The sequence below is a fragment of the Delphinapterus leucas genome, chromosome 3 (assembly GCF_059928025.1).
Source record: "Delphinapterus leucas isolate spDelLeu-1000000601 "Yukka" chromosome 3, BTC_Dleu_Yukka2, whole genome shotgun sequence".
NCBI classification, from domain to species: domain Eukaryota; kingdom Metazoa; phylum Chordata; class Mammalia; order Artiodactyla; family Monodontidae; genus Delphinapterus; species Delphinapterus leucas.
Genome location: NC_143131.1, coordinates 81,366,963 through 81,385,214, shown reverse-complemented (window position 1 = coordinate 81,385,214; position 18,252 = coordinate 81,366,963). Strand labels below are relative to the sequence as shown.

The window sequence follows — 18,252 nt, the reverse complement described above, 5'->3', positions numbered from 1 at the left end:
CCCGGCTCGCACCTCCCTTAGGGAGCCTTTGTCTCAGGTCGCCTAAGCGTAGGAGGCGGCGGGAGGTGACCACAGTGGCCCAACAGTTGGGTTCCCAGGCTGCCTGGTGTGACGCAGCATTCCCCTCCCCGCCTCTCCAGACAGGCGCTCAGACCCGGCGCGGGGCCGAGGCCTGGGCTACCGACCCCACGTTCGACCCCGCCCCCTCGGCTTATCCAACACAGCCCTTCCGCGGCTCCCCAAGCCCCATCAGTCTTCAATATCTCCCCACCCCTCTGTTTCCCTAGTTCCTTCTCGGGCTCTCGGTTGTGACGTCCTTACGCAACCGTCCCGAGTGACACTAGCGTCCATACCCGCAAGGAGCGAGCCTGCAGCTCCCACTTCCCGGAATTCAACTCCGGGCCGCTAAGGGAGGGAACCCGAGCAAGACTCAACGGCCCACCACGGTAGCCAGAGTCCGGCAGCCTCTGCGCGGCCGGCGTGCGCGTTCCCATCAGTGCGCGTGCGCGCGCTCGCCCTCCGCCCCGACACAGCACCAATCGTCTTCTTCCTACGCCCCACGACTCCAAAACGTAGCCCCTCCCACTGTCCGCGCGCCAGTTGGTGGAGTTCGGCGTGCGCGCGCCCGCCTCGCGCCCAGTGGGGAAGGGGAGTGAGCCGAACAGCTTACGTCGCGCGGGAGGCGGAGGCAACGGCTATCTCTGTGGCGGCGGCGGCGGCGGCGGCGGCGGAGGCGCCTACGACGGAGACGGTTGCGCTAGCTCTCTCGGCGTCATGGCGGCTGCCGGGAGCCGATAAGCGGCGGGAGCGGGGGCGCGCGCGCGGCCGCGGTGAAGACGACGACTCGTTACTTCTTGCTTTTGCTGACCTCGCCGTTGGTGCTTTAATAATGAATTGATTGTTGGATCCGCTCCGCAGGGGATAGCGCATTGGAGCCGCGGGCCGGGGCTTCCCCTTCTCCTCCGCGTCCTTCCCCTTCCCTCTCGCCCTCACGGACTCCTGCTTACCCCGAAACCCCCGGAGCCCGAGGACTCTTGGCGGCGGAGACCGCGGGCCCGGGCACAGGGGAGGCCGCCGATCGAGTGGGCTCTCTCCGCCCCGCGAAGCCTGCACGCCCGCCGGTAAGAAGGGGGTCGGCGGGCGGGTCTGGATGTGGCGGGGAGGACGGGAGCTGGCCAGGCGGAGGGCGGGGGCGGCGCGGTGCCCGGGCGGCGGCCCAGCGGCCGGGCGCCGGGCATAGGCCGGGGCGGTCTGAGAGGGCCGGCGGCGGCGGATGGACTCGCCGCTCAGGGGGCGTGTGAGTGGCGAGAGCAGGCCGGCGCCGAAGACCGCATCCTCTCTTCGGACGGGCGTGCAGCTGGCGGTCGAGACCGGGCTTCCTCGGCCTGGGGCAGGCCGGGCCGCGAGGGGAAAGCTGCGAGAAGCTGGCTATGCGCTTGGCCGGTGCGTGGGTCCCGCCGCCACCCGGGCTCCCAGCACGTGGGGAACGGCGGGGAGGGGGAGGGGGCAGCAGCCCGGGCGAGCCCAGGAGGGCGCGGGGTGGGTCTGTAGGAAGTTTGAGGCGGGAAGGGAGACTCCGGGACCGAGATGGAGGCCCTGGGAGGGATGGGAGTGGGGGGGTGCGTCCGGGTGGCAGGCTGATTGGAGCGAAGCTGCGACGGACGGGGGAGGAAGGTTTCCAACCTCCTTTCGAGAACCGCTTGAAAACTTAGCAGGAGGAAAGCAACTGATAAAAGACGGGGCAAAGAAAAGGCGAATTGAAGAGGTTTAACGATTTAGGAAAGAATCATTGTTAAGACGAGTGAAAGGCAGGAGAGAGCTGCGGGTGCTTGGAGCTTCAGAACTTACGGTTGTAAGAAGGGGCTCAGAAAGAGGACTTAACTCTGAGAAGGAAAATGAGGAGGAGAAAGGAAGTTACAAAGTACAGAGAAAGCCATTTTGAGGGGCGAAAGGGAGGTGAAAAGGAAAGAACGAAAAGAGGAGTGAACTTTCTCAATGAAGAGAGACTTTCGGGAGAGGCAGTTTGTTAGAGTACCTAGATTTTTAAGATCTAATTGTTTAATAGTTAATCTCTTTGGCTAGTTGGAATTAATATTTAACATTAGGAATAAATGTTGCGTGAAATAATATTTAGATAACAATTCTTGCTAAGTCTACTGGACTGCAGTTTCTGGATTATTAAAATCCCGATCTAGATGCAGAGTTTGCTATGATTAAGTTGGCAGCAGCCTATTTCCCCTCTCTTTTTTTGTGGAATGGAAATAATCGTAGGAGTAAATTCTCTTTGCTGAGGTCGGAGGACAGCTCTGCTCTCAGTCGTCTGTCTCGGTACTTTCTGGCTGGGGAAGGATCTGACGTCTCCTTCCCCCGCTTCTTCCTCTCCCTCCCCTGCCAGAGATCTCCTTTGTTTATTAGTGGGTGGCTTGTAGGTGACTCTCCAGTGTTGTGCTGATATGTTGAAAGGTGGAAATGTTGTATCTTGGTCCATGATTTCTGCCCCAAACCCCCTACTTAAAAGATCATAGTGTATGTATATTCTGTTACCTTTTTCCCCCGGAGGAATCTCTGCATGTCCAAACTGGATATATATACTGTATTACTTAAACTTAAAACTGCGCTATCGGTTTACCTGTGAAAGGACACATTTATTTTGACCTGTACATTTTTTTGGCTAAGATTATATGATACACTTTTACTCTCCTGTTCTCATGTGAGCATTTTCAACACTTCCCCTCGCTCTGGTATACGAAGTCCTTCGTGATAGGAATTAGTGCTTGGTTAAGGTAACCTTTTTCCCCCTTATTTCATTTGTTTGGCCAAGTATCTAATAAGACTATTTTCTATTCTTGGAACGTATGTATATGTTATATACTACCATTTCGCTTTAGTTTTTTGTCTATAATGTGTGGTATATACACACGGTTGCAATTAGTCTAAAAGTTCTATCACTCCACAAATATTTTAATTTTTTCTGTCAAAAATAAGCAGCGGTGTGCTAAATTCTAGTAAGTAGTCAAGAATGTAGTTAATAGAAGCCTAGGTATTTTGAGAAAAAGACCCCTACCCCTTCCTTACCACCTCTAATCTAGTTGGCCTAGATAGATTTGTATAAGTTCCAAATAGACTTATTTATCTCTTTGTCTACCAGGAAATTTTCTCACTTTCTTAATTTTTTTTTTTTTAGGTGAGTCAAAGGGTCCCAGGAAACCTGTGAATGTTGAAGAAAATTCATCTGTGAATTTTTGATATTCAAAGAGGAGTCAGTATTTATATTCATCTTTTAAACTGGGAAGATTTATATTTTATTTTAAAACTTCTTGATATTTACAATGAATGGACACAGTGATGAAGAAAGTGTTAGAAACAGTAGTGGAGAGTCAAGGTAAGTACTTTATTATCAAGTTTTTATTATGAAAACAGTTGAAAACTTATGTGACTCTTTTTAGTTTTTCTAATAGGTGGCAGAGTTTTCAGATTCAGATTCACTGTTAGCTCTCCAAACATTGAAAAGTTTCTAATAAATAAAGCTTTGTTGAAAATACAGAATTTAATTATTTTTTTCCATTGAGATGCACAAAGAGAAATTTAAATATAGAAAGTTTGGGATACTTAAATCTCTTTGGAGGTCTATATTGTTTGGGTTAATAATTGAAACTAGAGCAAGTAAAGGAAGACATTTAAATTGATTTGACTGTTACTGCACTCTCCAAATAAAGGCAATAAGAATTTCTTTACTCATTTTTTCTGGCATTTTGTCTTCTATACCTGTGCTGTCCAGTGTAGTAGTCAGTAGCCACATGTGGCTATTTAAATTTAAATTAGTTAAAATTACAAAATATTCAAAATTCAGTACTTAGTCACATTAGACACATTTCAGGTGCTGAACAGTCACATGTAGCTAGTGGCTACCGTGATGAATAGAGAAAAATTGAAAACATTTCTATCATGGCAAAAGTTCTTTTGGACACTGCTGATCTGGACATTTGTTAGAGTATTGCTGCAACACTTTTTTCCCCCATTACCTTTTCAAATTTGAGTTTTAATTATATATGACTGAGTTAAGAGTTCTTACGTGGGCCATGTCTTTGCAAAGAAGATATGGTTTATGGGAGTAAGCCATGTTAAGCTATTTTAATGTGTAAGAAACCTCTTCAAATACAAAGACTTTTAAATTCTTCTGTAGCCCCCCAGTTTTAAGTTACCAGCCACGTTAATAATGCAATCCCATGTAGTTACATATGCTTATCATTATATGCTTATCATATAGAGAGGTCAGGAATATGGACACTGGGGTCAGACTGCCTGATTACTTACCCAGTTGTACTTATTAGCTGTGTGAATTAGGGCAAATTTTTTAACCTCTGAGACTTAGATTTTTGTATTTATAAAATGGGGATTATAGTATTATTTATCTTATTTAAAGTTGAGGATTAAATGAAATGCTACCCATAAAGGTCTTAAAATAGTTCCTGCTATAATGAGCACTCTATATTATTATAATTAGCATCATATTTTATATAACCTAGAATATTACATAACTGAAACATTAATTACAGTGATGGAGAAATGTGAAGGACAAGGAACAGGAAAGTTTTGGCAGTTAAGAGGGCTTCAGGAAAATGTTGGATAGAAAATGAAGCAGTGGAATATGTATTTGACCTGAGGCTTGGGATTTTCTGGTTATGCTAGGTATACTTTATCAGTTTCACAGGCAGACTGTTTGGATAACAAGAACATCATAGAAAACAAGGAGTAGTTATGGGAAGCAGAATGATTTAGTAGAACAAGTATTGGTCTAGGAGTTACAAAACCTGAGTTGACCTGTCTCTGCACTAACTTGTTCTCTGAATGACTTCTGAACTGTAAAATAAGGAGAGTTGAATTAAATGATTTTGAAGTTTCATCCTACTACTTAATATACAAAGTATTTAACAACAGAGTTTAACTGGAAACGCCAAAGTTGAAGGGCTAAACTAGAAGACCTTTGAATTTCAGCTTTGATTCCAATCTCTACAGGTATATTGACTGGAGTAAGTTAATAGGAGAGTCACATTGTCCACATTCTCTTGTTCATTGGTGAACAGTGAAATGGTTAATAGGTAGAAATATCTAGGGGAAACGCAGGAGCCTAACTACCCACGAAATAGGAAATAAGATTCTTGAGAGTAAATCTTCTGGTTGAGCATGTAGAGAGATCACATGCTGTTATATTCTGACCCCTTACCTTTTCCAGTAATCTTTTACGTATTTTGCTGCCATATGTAAAGCAAAGGGGGAGTCTTAAATCAAATTTGATATAGTAGAGATGAAAAAAAATTAAACCCTGTGAAATCAAATTTACTTGAATCTTTTACAATGCATACTCATTTTAAATAAATGCAATGTATATTCTCTAATTATTCTGAGTCATTATTTCTACCATATAGGTTTTATGTACTTCTTAGAATTGTGGCTGTCAGGTTATCTAGTTCTTGCAACTGCCTTCGTGTTTATCTGAAGAAGGGAGACCTGCTTCTGTTTTCCTTTCATTTTCTTCCTTTCTGCTGTTACGCTGTCCTTTTCCTTTGCTCTACCGTAGTTACTAAGCCTCAGTACCCCCATACCAGAAGCTTTCATAACAAGGCAGTACAGAGAAGGGAGATTGTGCCTAGTTAAAAGAGTGAGGTGAACTTTATAGATACAGGGATTTTCTTGCAAAAACCAAAAGTCACCATAACTATGAATATTAATATAGAGTGATGAGGGGAGAAATATGCTTTTTTTTTAAATAAAGCACACATCTTTTTTTTAATTAATTTTTTTTTTTTTTTTTTTTTTTTTTGGCTGTGTTGAATCTTTGTTGGCTTTCTCTAGTTGCAGCAAGCGGGGGCTACTCTTTCTTGCAGTGCGTAGGCTTTTCACAGCGGTGGCTTCTCTTGTTGCGGAGCACGGGCTCCAGGCGCCCGGGCTTCAGTAGTTGTGGCACATGGGCTCAGTAGTTGTGGCTAGCTTGCTCTAGAGCGTGGGCTCAGTAGTTGTGGTGCACAGGCTTAGTTGCTCCGTGGCATATGGGATCTTCCTGGGCCAGGGATTGAACCCGTGTCCCCTGCATTGGCAGGTGGATTCTTAACCACTGGGCCCCCAGGGAAGCCCTATGCTTGTTTTTAAAATTGATATGTGCTGTAGAATTTGATTGTTATTGGCTAGAACTTTTACATGTATTTTTGCTTCAGATTTCCTTTTTTTCCTTCATGGAAATTTATGAAACGAAGTAGAATTAAGCAAGAAGTCATTTGGCATTTTTAGTTGGTATGATTAGCTTTCTACTCAAAAGTGTCTGTTTTGCTTCTTTTGATGTGAAAACCTTTCCATAACCATTGACAGAAAGGAAGAAGAATACACAGGAGAATGTCTCTTTGGCTATGTTATAACTGACAATTTTGAAACTTATTTACTAAGAAACGTGTGTCAGGATGCACCTGTACCTCAGTTTCAAGTTAGCACAGAGTTTATTATATAACTGAAGTTAAGCTTTCTGAAGATACTATTGGAAGATTTCAAAGCATCAGTTCCCAGCTCTCTAGATTTCTGTTGTTAATTGTAATGAAGTTTTTCAAAGCCTGGTTAGACATTTTTTATTTTAAAGTTAACTTGAATGATGATTTGCTCCAGAAATAGATTTGTGGGTAAAGACCATAAATACATGGTTACATTTTACTAATTTTTGTACGATTGATAAATGCTTAATACTCAGAAGTAATTTCTCTGCTTGCCTGTAGATTAAATTTTCAATAATGTAAATTTGCCCACGTAAATTTGAGAATTTATTTTAATTGTTTAGTCTATATAGTATGCTTATGAAAAATTATCACAGAGTGAAGGAAATTTTGGTGATGTGTTATGACAGTCTTACCTACTTAGAATTGATCTAGAGCTGGCAACTGAGCTATATTGACCTGATTCTAAAAGAATTTTTTTAAAAAATTATTTATTTATTTATTTGGCTGCATTGGGTCTTAGTTGCGGTACGCGGGATCTTCATTGCGGCGCGAGGGCTTCTCTGGTTGTGACATGTGGGCTCTAGAGTGCATGGACTCAGTAGTTCTGGCACAGGCTCTCTAGTTGTGGTGCACGGGCTCAGTAGTTGTGGCACACAGGCTTAGTTGCCCTGCAGCATGTGGGACCCTAATTCCCTGACACGTATCGAACCCATGTCCCCTGCCCTGGAAGGTGGACTGTTAACCACTGGACCACCAGGGAAGTCCCTAAAAGAATTCTTTTCCTTGATACATTTTAGCTTTTTATAGCATTAACAGTGCTTGACCTAATATACTTATAAATATGTTTTAAATATATATGTGTGTAAATTTTATATTTACTTAGAGGAGCTCTGTTGCAATTAAATTTCCTTGGCTTACTGAAAATATTTTAATTGTTTTAAGCTTCAAGAATCTTTGGGTCTCAACTTTTGAAGTGTTTTGAGTAGGCAGTGAGTAGGAAATATGATCAATGGAAATGTTCTAAATGAAAATCTCATTTTTAGAAATTCAGAGTCACTTAAACACTTTTTAAAGGCTTTGAGAAAAAAGCCAGATAGTCGAAATGACCTGTTAAATTTAAGGAACACCAAATCAAAGTTAATTTGAAGACAGGGCTGCATATTTCACCATATATCTGTTAGTATCCTATCAAAGACTTCTATGATATACCATTTTTGGAAACATTGCTTTTATGTATACACATACCAGCAAGATTTCTTGCCATCAAAATCAGTTTCTTTTAATAAATGAATTTGAACATTTTTTAAAGGCAATAGAATGGTATTTCCTGAGCTTACTTTGATGTTATCTCAGAGTTTTCTAAATTAATTAATTAATTTTTATTTTTGGCTGCATTGGGTCTTCGTTGCTGCTCACGGGCTTTCTCTAGTTGCGGTGAGCAGGGGCTACTCTTCATTGTGGTGCGCGGGCTTCTCATTGCGGTGTCTTCTCTTGTTGCGGAGCACAGGCTATAGGCGTGCAGGCTTCAGTAGTTGTGGCGCATGGGCTCAGTAGTTGTGGTGCGTGGGCTCTAGAGTGCAGGCTTAACAGTTGTGGTGCACGGGCTTAGTTGCTCCGTGGCACGTGGGATCTTCCCAGACCAGGGATCGAACCCATGTCCTGTGCGTTGGCAGGCGGATTCTTAACCACTGCGCCACCAGGGAAGTCCTCAGAGTGTTTTTTAAAAGGTTCAATTCTTAAATTTCAAAAGTTGAATGTGAAGAAGCATTTTAAGGAAGACAGGAAAATGTGAAATCACAAAGCCAGAATGGCTAGAAATCATTGAGTTAAAGAAACTGGTTTTTAAAATTAACTGTGATGTCATTAATTGTAGGAAAGTATGACTGTTTTACATCTCATTTTTTTGTTAATCCCTATTTCTTGATTCAGTATGTACTTTCTTCATCTTTTCCTACTAGTTTTTTCTTTCCTCAAATATCTTGTACATGCTACTGAATCTCAGATCATTTATTAAGATCATTTTTTATGCTTTGAAAACTCAATAAACTGTTAATCAGGAGCTTTGGTAATAGGTTACTCTCTCCAAACCTAATTCACAGAATTAAAATTTTCCCGGGACTTCTGAAAATTGTGGTTAATCTAGATTACTGCAATGTATTTAGACTAATTTTTAATTGGTAAAGATAAGAGAATTGTATGTGATTTGACTTTCAAAGACATTATTTTTATCTTCACAGGCATGAGATAATGGGGCAAATATTAATGTGTAGTTGCCCCTTTTTTATACTGGTTAAGTCATTGCTTATTTAAGATATTGATGACTTGCGGGTTATAGCTGGTACAGTTCTGTGTTTAAAAATACAAGTATTTGTGGCGAAGACATAAAGTTTGGTGGAGAAAACTTTTTTTTGTATTTTTTATGAAAAATTTTAAAACATTACAGAAGTAGAAAAGTTATAGCTCCAGTTGTGGTACTTGGTGTAGCAGCATTGGCATCACATGGGAGCTTGTTTGTAATGTTCAACCTTGGACCTTACCCCAGATCTCCTGACTCAGAATCTTCTTTCTAACAAGATTCCCAAGTGATATGTATTCATAATAAATTCATATGCATTATATATGAAGCTGTTTGCATGGAGTCATTCACCACCTTGCTACTTGTTGTTATTGATGTTATTATACATGCTTTTTATTTTCTGGGAACCCCCCAGAGAACTGTGTCATAGGCCATGCAAGCAAGAAGTTGGGTACGTTTCATTTCTCAGTAATAATGGCAACCAGTAATTATTGAGCTCTTACTCTGACTGAGCCATGGTGTACATGGTGCATTACATTAATTTATTGTAGCTATTCCTTCCAAAATTCCTGTGATGTATTTAGTACTGTGTTTACCATTCTCCAGGAGGGGAAACCAGATTTATAGCCTTTTTAAACGTCTTAAAAAATACCAAACAACTATTAACCAAATTTCAGATTTTACTTGGATTTTATTGTTTTTCCATTAATGCCCTCTTTCTATTCCAGGATTCAGTCCAGGGTACCATGTTGCATTCAGTTGTTAACTCTCCCCAGTGTCCTCTGATCTGTGAGAGTTTCTAAGTCTTTCCTTAATTTCTTTAACAGTCTTGAGAAGTACTGGCGAGGTATCCTATGAAACATCCCCCAATTTGGATTTGTCTGATTTTTTTTGCTAGGATAAACTAGGGTTATCAGTTACCAGTTTTTAGAAAGAGCATCACAGAGATGAAGTGCTCTACTGGTCACATCATATGGGGAGCAGAATATCCACTTGACATTACTGATGATGTTAACCTTTATCATTTGACCAAGGTAGTATTTGCCAGGTTTCTCCACTATAAAGTTACTGTTTTTCTCTTTCCATAGTGTATTCTTTGGAAGTAAGTCACTATGTCTAGCCCACTCTCAAGGGATGTGTGTGGTGGCATGGGTGGGAATTAAGTTCTGTCTCCTGCTGGGAGGGAGTAACTACATAATATTAAATGGAATTCTTCTATAAAGAAATAACTTCTCCCTCATTAATTCTGTCATTCACTTATATAAGCACGGACTTATTATGTATATTTTATTCTTTGGGTTATAATCCAGTAGGTTAATTTTATTGTTCAAATTGTTTTAGCCTTGCCCATTGGGAACGCTTTCAAGTTGGCTTCTGTGTTCTTTTTACACCCTCCCATTCTTTTGCCCTAGAATCAACCATTTCTCCAAAGAGCCCTGGCTGGTTTCTTTTATTGGAGAAAAGGGTAATTAGAAACCAAGATTTGGGTGCTGGGTTGCTACTCAGGTGTCACTGCTTCGAAGTCCTCTCAGTAGACAGAGTAGACAGAGTTATATCAATCTATAGATGTTTATATATACTAAACCATGTGTATCTATAGTTGTTTCTGTGTCTGTCCATCTGTGTGCATTTTTTAAAATTTTATTTATTTGTTTGTTTATTTTTGGCTGCGTTGGGTCCTCGTTGCTGCACGCGGGCTCTCTTTAGCTGCGGTGAGCAGGGGCTACTCTTCGTTGTGGTGCGCAGGCTTCTCATTGTGGTGCACGAGCTCTAGGCACGCGGGCGTCAGTAGTTGCGGCTCATAGGCTCAGTAGTTGTGGCTCGTGGGCTCTACAGCACAGGCTCAGTAGTTATGGCTCACGGGCTTAGTTGCTCCATGGCTTGTGGGATCTTCCCGGACCAGGGCTCGAACCCATGTCCCCTGCATTGGCAGGCAGATTCTTAACCACTGTGCCACCAGGGAAGCCCCCATCTGTGTGCATATTAGGGTAAACATGAATTAGTACTGTTGTCTCCAATTCTAATCCTATACTACAGGATTCATCCTAATCTTCCTTTCTTGTACCTTCATAACTTCCATCTCTAATAGAGAGAAACTTGGCTCCCACCATCTGCCATCCACCATGCATGTACTCCAACCTCAGTATACAAGTAAAGTAGTTTCAGAATTTTTAGACTATACTCCCAGAAGAAACAGATTTACCAACTAAAATACAGTGTCTATGTACAGTGTACAGTTCCTATTATATTTAGCCTTATGGTTTCTAGTCAGAACACTGATTTCCAAAGTTACTTGAGGTAGCTTTCTTCCCCTCATCCCCTTCAGTGTGGTTATGTCATAAGTTTGTAATAGTTAGATTCATATATCAGTTTGCATTCTATCCTGGGATCCTCAGTCACATGGGTTTATGTTTTAAACTTGCATATATTACATTTACTCTGTGATATACAGTTTCATGGGTTTTGACAAATGCATAGAATCATTTATCCTCCACCCCAGTACTGTACAGAATGATTACTTTACCCTAAAAGTTGCCCTCTGTGTCCCAGATCTACTGAATCAGAATTTTCATTTTAACAAAATTCCCACGGAAATGTATAGGCATATTAAATTTATATGAATATATATGAAACTATTTACCTGGAGTCATTCAGTATCTTGCCATGTTTTGAAATTATAAATTAAGTTGCAGAAAGATTATTTTGATCTAGAGGTGATAATGGAATAGCCAAGTTTAAGTACACAATCAAGTGACTATGCTCAAACTCATGGGGTTGTATAGGCATTCAGGTGAGGTGAAAGAAAATGGAATTGGGCAAATTACTGGAGTGAGGTAATGGGCTATATGGGAAGTCTTCATGGAGTTTTTGAACTTTTGTAATCTTAATGATCAGAAATGATGTGGTTTGGAAAGAAAAGAAGAACAAATGGTGTATATTGAGAAACATGATGGAGAGGAAGGTTTTCACAGGATTCATAGTCCCCCAGTAAAAGAAGTACAAGTTCCCTAGTGCAGAGAATGTGTTGGACATCTTAGTTTAGCAGTTCTTTACCCTGAGGTTTGTTTAGTGTCATACTGAAATTTTGGATGGTTTAGTCCCAGGTGGAGGAAGGAGGAAAAAAGGAAGCATAGCTGAATAAACACTACGTGTATTAAGAGATACCCATGGGAGAGTATATTACCCATGTAAATGGACTGGTCAGACCCACTGGTTTCAGAGAGAGACTCTAGGAATCTCTTGTACCAGAATCAAGTTCTTGTGTATTAATGACGGAGAAAATTGCTGTTTATAATTAGGAGTATATTATCTGTCATTGTGATATGAGGTGACTGCTAAGAATTCAACTTTAAATAAATGTTAAACTGAATTTGAAAGTTGCTTTGGTGTGGATAGATTGAGATTTCAGTTATTGAGGTTAAAATACAGAGACACACAAAGTTCTGGCTAAACAGTACTGGCTTATGGGATCCACTGTCTACAGTATCTATCAGAGCTGTGGCATAAGGCACAAAAATAGTGGGGAGCACTTTTCTCAATGAAAACCATTTTCATTAGCTGTTTCACATCTCACTGCTTTTAGAAATACAGTTCTCTGTCCTCAGATAGTTATTTAGATGATTGAGCAACTACTATGTAATGAATATCATAAGATGCTAAAATTTGAGATTATTCTCTAAAACTTAAAATCAAGAAAGAGACCTAAACCTTTAATGTCTGAGTATCAGGTGGGTATGGTAAATACAGAGAGATACAGTCTGCAGCAGTTCAAAGGTAGGAGACAAGGAAATTTGATCATAAGACAGATGGTTAATCTCTGTATCAAACCCAATATCAGAATGAAATTTTGTGCTTTTTTTTGTTTGTTTTTGAGAGACCATTTAAAACCTCGGGTAGCCTTAAATTTTACGCATGTTAAAAGTCCTTGCAGTGTGGCTTTTATGGTGGTGAGGTGTTTTGACAGGCTTAGGCAAAAAGCAAAGAATAATTTTTTATACTGAGGAAAAATGATGTTAGAAGGCAATACATTATGCTGAAGAGTTTATATGTAAAGGATTGGGGCCATTGGAAAAGAGTGGAGTTAGTCTAAATTCCCTCAAAGAAGGCTGTTCTTGTTTTTGTGCTTGAGGTAGATTATAATATGATGATTGCCATCTGATGCAAATACTATAGTATTTCCAGTTCTAAATTACTAAATCCTGAATTACATTAATAAAAGGAAGAAGTTTGATCTGAAAGGAAATTTTATAAGAAAAGAATTACAATTAGGGGTACATGAGAGCTGAAAATGTAAATAATCTCCTTATTCCAGTTTTAGCATGTATTTTATACCAAAGGTTTGACCTAGTGTACAGTAGTTTATCTCAGTCATACTGTACTACATTGATCATTTCACTTTTTTTTTTCAGTAAATGACACGGTAGATGCAGGTTCTTATGTGCAGCACACTGTCATGGGTATCTGCAGACTGTGATGAATACCAAATTACAAATAATTTTGTTAGAAAGTAAAATATATAGCGCTGGGAACTTTGTTTTCTTGTGAGAGTATTCATTAAAGTAATTTAAAAGCATATAAGTATTTAAAAAACCTTTTTAAAAAAGCAAATTAATCAAATGATTAATCTTTTAAAGATTGAACTTTTAAATGTAGACATTTATTTTATTCTTTGTGCTCATTTTAAAATTATGGATAATTTCAAACATATGCAAAAGTAGTGACAATAATAAAGTGAACCCTCGTGTATATGTCATCTAGTTTCAACATATTTCATCTCATGGTCAATCTAGTTTAATCTGTAAATCCTACCTACTACTCCTCCCCTCAATTACTTTGTGGATTGTTTTGAAACATTATATAATTTCTACATGTGTTAGACTTCCGCATGATAGGTAATACTAATGGGGAAAAAATATAAACGTTAAGTTTTGCCTACTTGTTATAATTATAAATAATAGAATTAGAGGGTTTTATCATATCATTGATATTATAACAAATTTCATACATGTTTTATGAAACTTGTTAAGTAACTTTGAAGTGTATGTATACGTAGTCCTTATTTCTCATCTGATTCCCTGAATGCTTATTAGAGAAACTTTTGAGTTTACTGCCTTTACCTCAGATTCAGCATGACTAAACCCAGTCATCTTTGAAATTAGTCTTGCTAAATGTTACCTTTCTTAGCACCTATTTCTAGCAGTTTTATTCTCATTTATTCAGTTAGAGACTTTAAGAATAATACTGTACTTTAAGAAGTTTATGATAGAATTTTGCATTGGATTGGTAATTTAGAATGCTAAAAGGAGCTGTTGTGTGTGTTCTTTAGTTCCTAACAAAGGCAGTAACTGGTTTTCAGACCCATGAGGATGAATACTTTCCAGATTTTCTCAAACCTTTGATAGTTATTTTATAGCCTGTAGTGAAAGATAAGGATAACAAATTTTAATACAGTGTAATTTTATAGAATTTGAAGGTGATCTGATCTTAGTTATCATCTAGCTGAACCCTTCTCATTTTCTAAGTGACTGCTTCTATGCTAATATATTTTAAATAGTGAGTTGCAACACCTTAGAGGACCATAACTGAATTTTTTTTAATGAAAGAGAATAATGTAAACTAATAGTGTTCCTTTTGTAGAGTATTACTTCATCAAACTTTTGTTACGTTACATGTGTGCATGTGTATACTACATCATGATATAAAATGTATTTATTAATTAAGTCATCCAAAAAGTTTAAAAGCCATTGCCTTTGACCACTAATTTGTTTTTTTTTTTAATTGTAAGTACTCAGTACCTGCTAATTTCCATATTGTTTCTCTAGCCCTGTTGAAGTGGATAATGGTCTATAAAAATAACTAAAGGCCCCAAGTTAATGAATTCCAGGATGTAGTTAGAAGAGAGATACATGTATAAGCATAATTTGTAATATTGTGAAGGAATTATTAGTAACATATGAGCAAAATATTGTGAACACATGGGCTGGAACAATGACCTGTCCCTAGAGAAATTGGAGAAAGTTACATGAAGGATAGGATATTTTTGAGTAATCTTAAAGAGTGAGAAGTTTTATCAGTTGCCTCAGAGAAGAAGTGTTTTCTAGAGGGAAAGTGTGGGGAATACACCAATACCCAGCTCTAAAATTACTCCCTCCATGAAGCCTTGTGCCTAATTTCATTTGCCCTACCTCCGGTTCCTCAATCAACAGCAGATCCATCCTTATGTCTTTTTTTCCTTTTTTTTTTATCATCATCCTTATATCTTTGATTCTCACAAGTTTTACTTTTCCCATGGCATTTTGTCCCTGCTAGAAACTCTTGTTCAATACTTGTTAGTTGAAGAGATGAGCAAACAAATTCAAATTACATATGTATAAAACTTGTTATTTCAAAAGTGTTTATTGCAAAAACATTATTATAGCATATCAGTTAGAGAACCAATTAAGGTGCCATATATACTAGAGTCCAATACTTACTTCTTTTCATTATCAGGTAAGTGAGCTCTACCTCTTGAGGTTATCCAGGTACTCTGGCTAGTAGGACAGCTTTGTTATCTGTAACATGTGGCTTCTATTGCTCCAGTGGTTGCCATCTTCAGTCAACAGGAAGAAAATGGGAATGGGGAGGATTTAAGGCAAGCCAGTTAATGTTTAAGGTGAAGATGTAGAAATTTCACATCACTTCTAGCCATAATCCATTGGCCAAAACCTGTTCACATGGCCACACCTAGCTGAAAGAGATGCTGGGAAATCTAATCTTTAGCTAGGTTGGCATGTGCCATTTAAAACTGGAGTGCCAGTTATGTAATACCAAGGGGCAAGCACAGTGGATACTGGGTGAGTGGGGAGGGGCAAGTAGACAACATTCATATGGCACAACATCAAGGGATATTAAAAATAAATCACTCCTATCATCCTAAGAAATTAGTGGCTTTCATTTTTCTGAATTTTCTTTCAATTCTTCATAATATTAGTGTTTGTTTTCTTCACTTAGCCTTCTCTGAACCTCAGCTTGTTTATTTATTATATGAAAATGAAAGGATTAGATGAGAACCCAGTGTTTGGCACATAGCACTAGTTAGTAATCACCAAGTCTTCCTTTTTTTATTAGTTTGTTTTGAAATTGTTAGTATTTCTACAGGTTTTATGCATAGACATTTTATATATTTATACTTATGACAGTCCAAAGAACACCTAACGCAAATTTTGAAGTAATGATTCTGATCTTGAACTCAGGAGAAAAAAATCAGTTTTTAAAATTCTAATAGCTATTAATATTGAGCTCCTAGTATATGTCAGATAATATGCTTTACATTTTTTTAAATCTTCACAGTAATCCTTAAGTATGTTTATTATTTCCATGTGGTAGAAACCTGAGGCTTATCTAATGGGTGTAAATATATACATATAATGAGACAAAAGGGCTAGGAGGGGAGGAGAAAATAAGTCAGTTGAATTTCAGAACACCATCAAGTTAGTCCCGAATTTCCCCACAAATGTCTGTCAAAAAATTCTTTCAAAAACTCCCTCAAAGAAGTCCTTTTGAATGGTATTGACAATTAAGCAGTAGTTAAGGAGGAAGGGAGCAAGGCGTAAAGTGAGAATTTAGTGCAATATGCTTGTTCTTTAGAACAGTAAATACAGTTCTTTGATTGCAAATACAGTTCTATTTATTGTAATATAATGAATAAGTTATTACTGTAATTGTCAGGCACACAAGCCTCTATTATAATAAAATCAGTTTACCTTTTATCAATGTATCCTATAACTTCTCTTCCCCTCCTCCTCTCCAGAGTCTAATTCATCTAAATTCTACCAGTTTAAAAAAAGGAAAGAAAAATTACGGAAATGTGATATATTAGAAAGAAAATCTTTACATATTAGGAAGTAAAGAAGTAAACAAATGGATATGTTTTTAAAATGAAATCGTCGATTTAAGCCTTTGATAAAGGTAGTCTAACTTACATATGATGTTTAAATACACAGTGTTTTTTTCTTCTTCGTTAGTGCTACTGTTTTGAGATGTTCCTTTCATTCCTCCTCAGTACTTCTACACCCACTTCAGTATTACTTTCTTTTGACTTTTCAATCTATTCCAAGATTTATCAGGGCCAGTTTCTTCTGTTGGCAATCTGGTGGTAAGGAAAGCAGCTGTCCGTTGCTACCACTTTCTTAGAAGGTCATTATTTTATTCATTCTTTCTTTATGTTCCATTGCAGGCTAGTTTCCAATTCCTGTGATAAAAAAGCATGTTTTTCCTGTAACATAGAAGAATCTTTGTTTATTCACTTGAGAGTACATCATTTTCAAGTACTCAGTATAGGTAGTAGTGTTTTCTTTAGTTCAAAGGACTGATAAGAGTGGAAAGTTGAGTATAGAGAAAGGAGGTCTTGCAATTCTGTTATAGGCTGGGCTGAGCTAACATAGACTCTCACTCTGAAGCACTTCCTACCCACAAACACGTGAAAATGCTAAATAATATAGAGCAAAGGAGAAAAAAGTAGATGTGCAGCTGAACTTTAGAGAAAACTTTGATGTGCCAGGAACAGAACGGAACTCAAAGTCAGAGCAGTAAGCTCTGAGCAAACAGGACAACGTAGGATATTTGGAAGGGGCCCCAGGGTGCTGGGATTGGGACTGGAACTTAGTATTTGACTACAGAATTAAGTCTCCTTAAAGCTGGGACCTTAGAAGGGTTGTCTTCTCTGAAAACAGTTTATGAAGTCTCCCTATATGTGCCTTCAAGGACATTTTTTCGTGGTGAGGATAAAATGGAATTCGTTTTACCAAAATATTTTGAAAGCTATAAAGAGATATTAAAAATTTTGTCTTAATTGGAGTATAAATGAGAAAAGGAGCCATAAGGGCCAAACAGATAACATAAATGAATGAAGCTGTCCAGGTATAAGACATTTGTTTAGGGGAGGCGACTGGTGAATTGGAGGTCATATCCTTCATCAAAAGGAACCAGTGCTACTTAGATATAGACAATTGTGACCATGTGGGAAGTGGACCTGGTGTTTTCAGATCGTCTGATTATTCAAAATAAAAAAAAAGGAAGAAAAAATTTCTTCTTAAAATTATTTTCTCCAAAACAGTTTTAAGTTAGATGACTTGGAAGAAGAAAAAACCCAAAAGAGAAAAGTAGAGGCAGAGAAGCCAGGAGTAAGAACAAGAAAATTTCTGTGGAAGATTTAGGCTTATGGTGTTTTTGAATAAAAGTAATGAGGAGGTAGTATTAGCCATTTATTAATTCACAAATATATTTTCAGAATATGTCAGGTAGAGTGCTAGAAAGTAGGGATACAGTTGTTAAGTAAAACACCCCTGTGCTCATACTAGTTTATTTTAAGCATACACTAAGTGCCAGATACCATGCTAGATGTCTAATGTAGTCTGGGGGAAGAGGTCTAGAACTAGGGAAGAAGGTGGGATGAAGATTAACAAGTTTTCCAGGTAGGGAGAATTGCTTTATACCAAG

The 18,252-nt window shown here is 38.9% G+C and overlaps 1 protein-coding gene across 11 annotated transcripts in view; it reads left to right on the top strand.

Annotated features, from left to right (window-relative positions):
* Positions 1-1,008: 1,008 nt before the first annotated feature.
* Positions 1,009-18,252, top strand: part of CHD1 (chromodomain helicase DNA binding protein 1) — an 88,614-nt gene continuing 71,370 nt past the window's right edge. For all 11 annotated transcript variants that reach the window (XR_002647177.2, XM_089909147.1, XM_089909146.1 and 8 more), the window contains exons 1-2: positions 1,009-1,121; positions 3,185-3,382. Coding sequence is in view for 10 of the 11 variants with exons in the window: in XM_089909147.1 (XP_089765273.1) it covers positions 3,330-3,382 (53 nt within the window). In the remaining variant the exon portion in view is untranslated. The remainder of the gene's footprint in view (positions 1,122-3,184; positions 3,383-18,252) is intronic.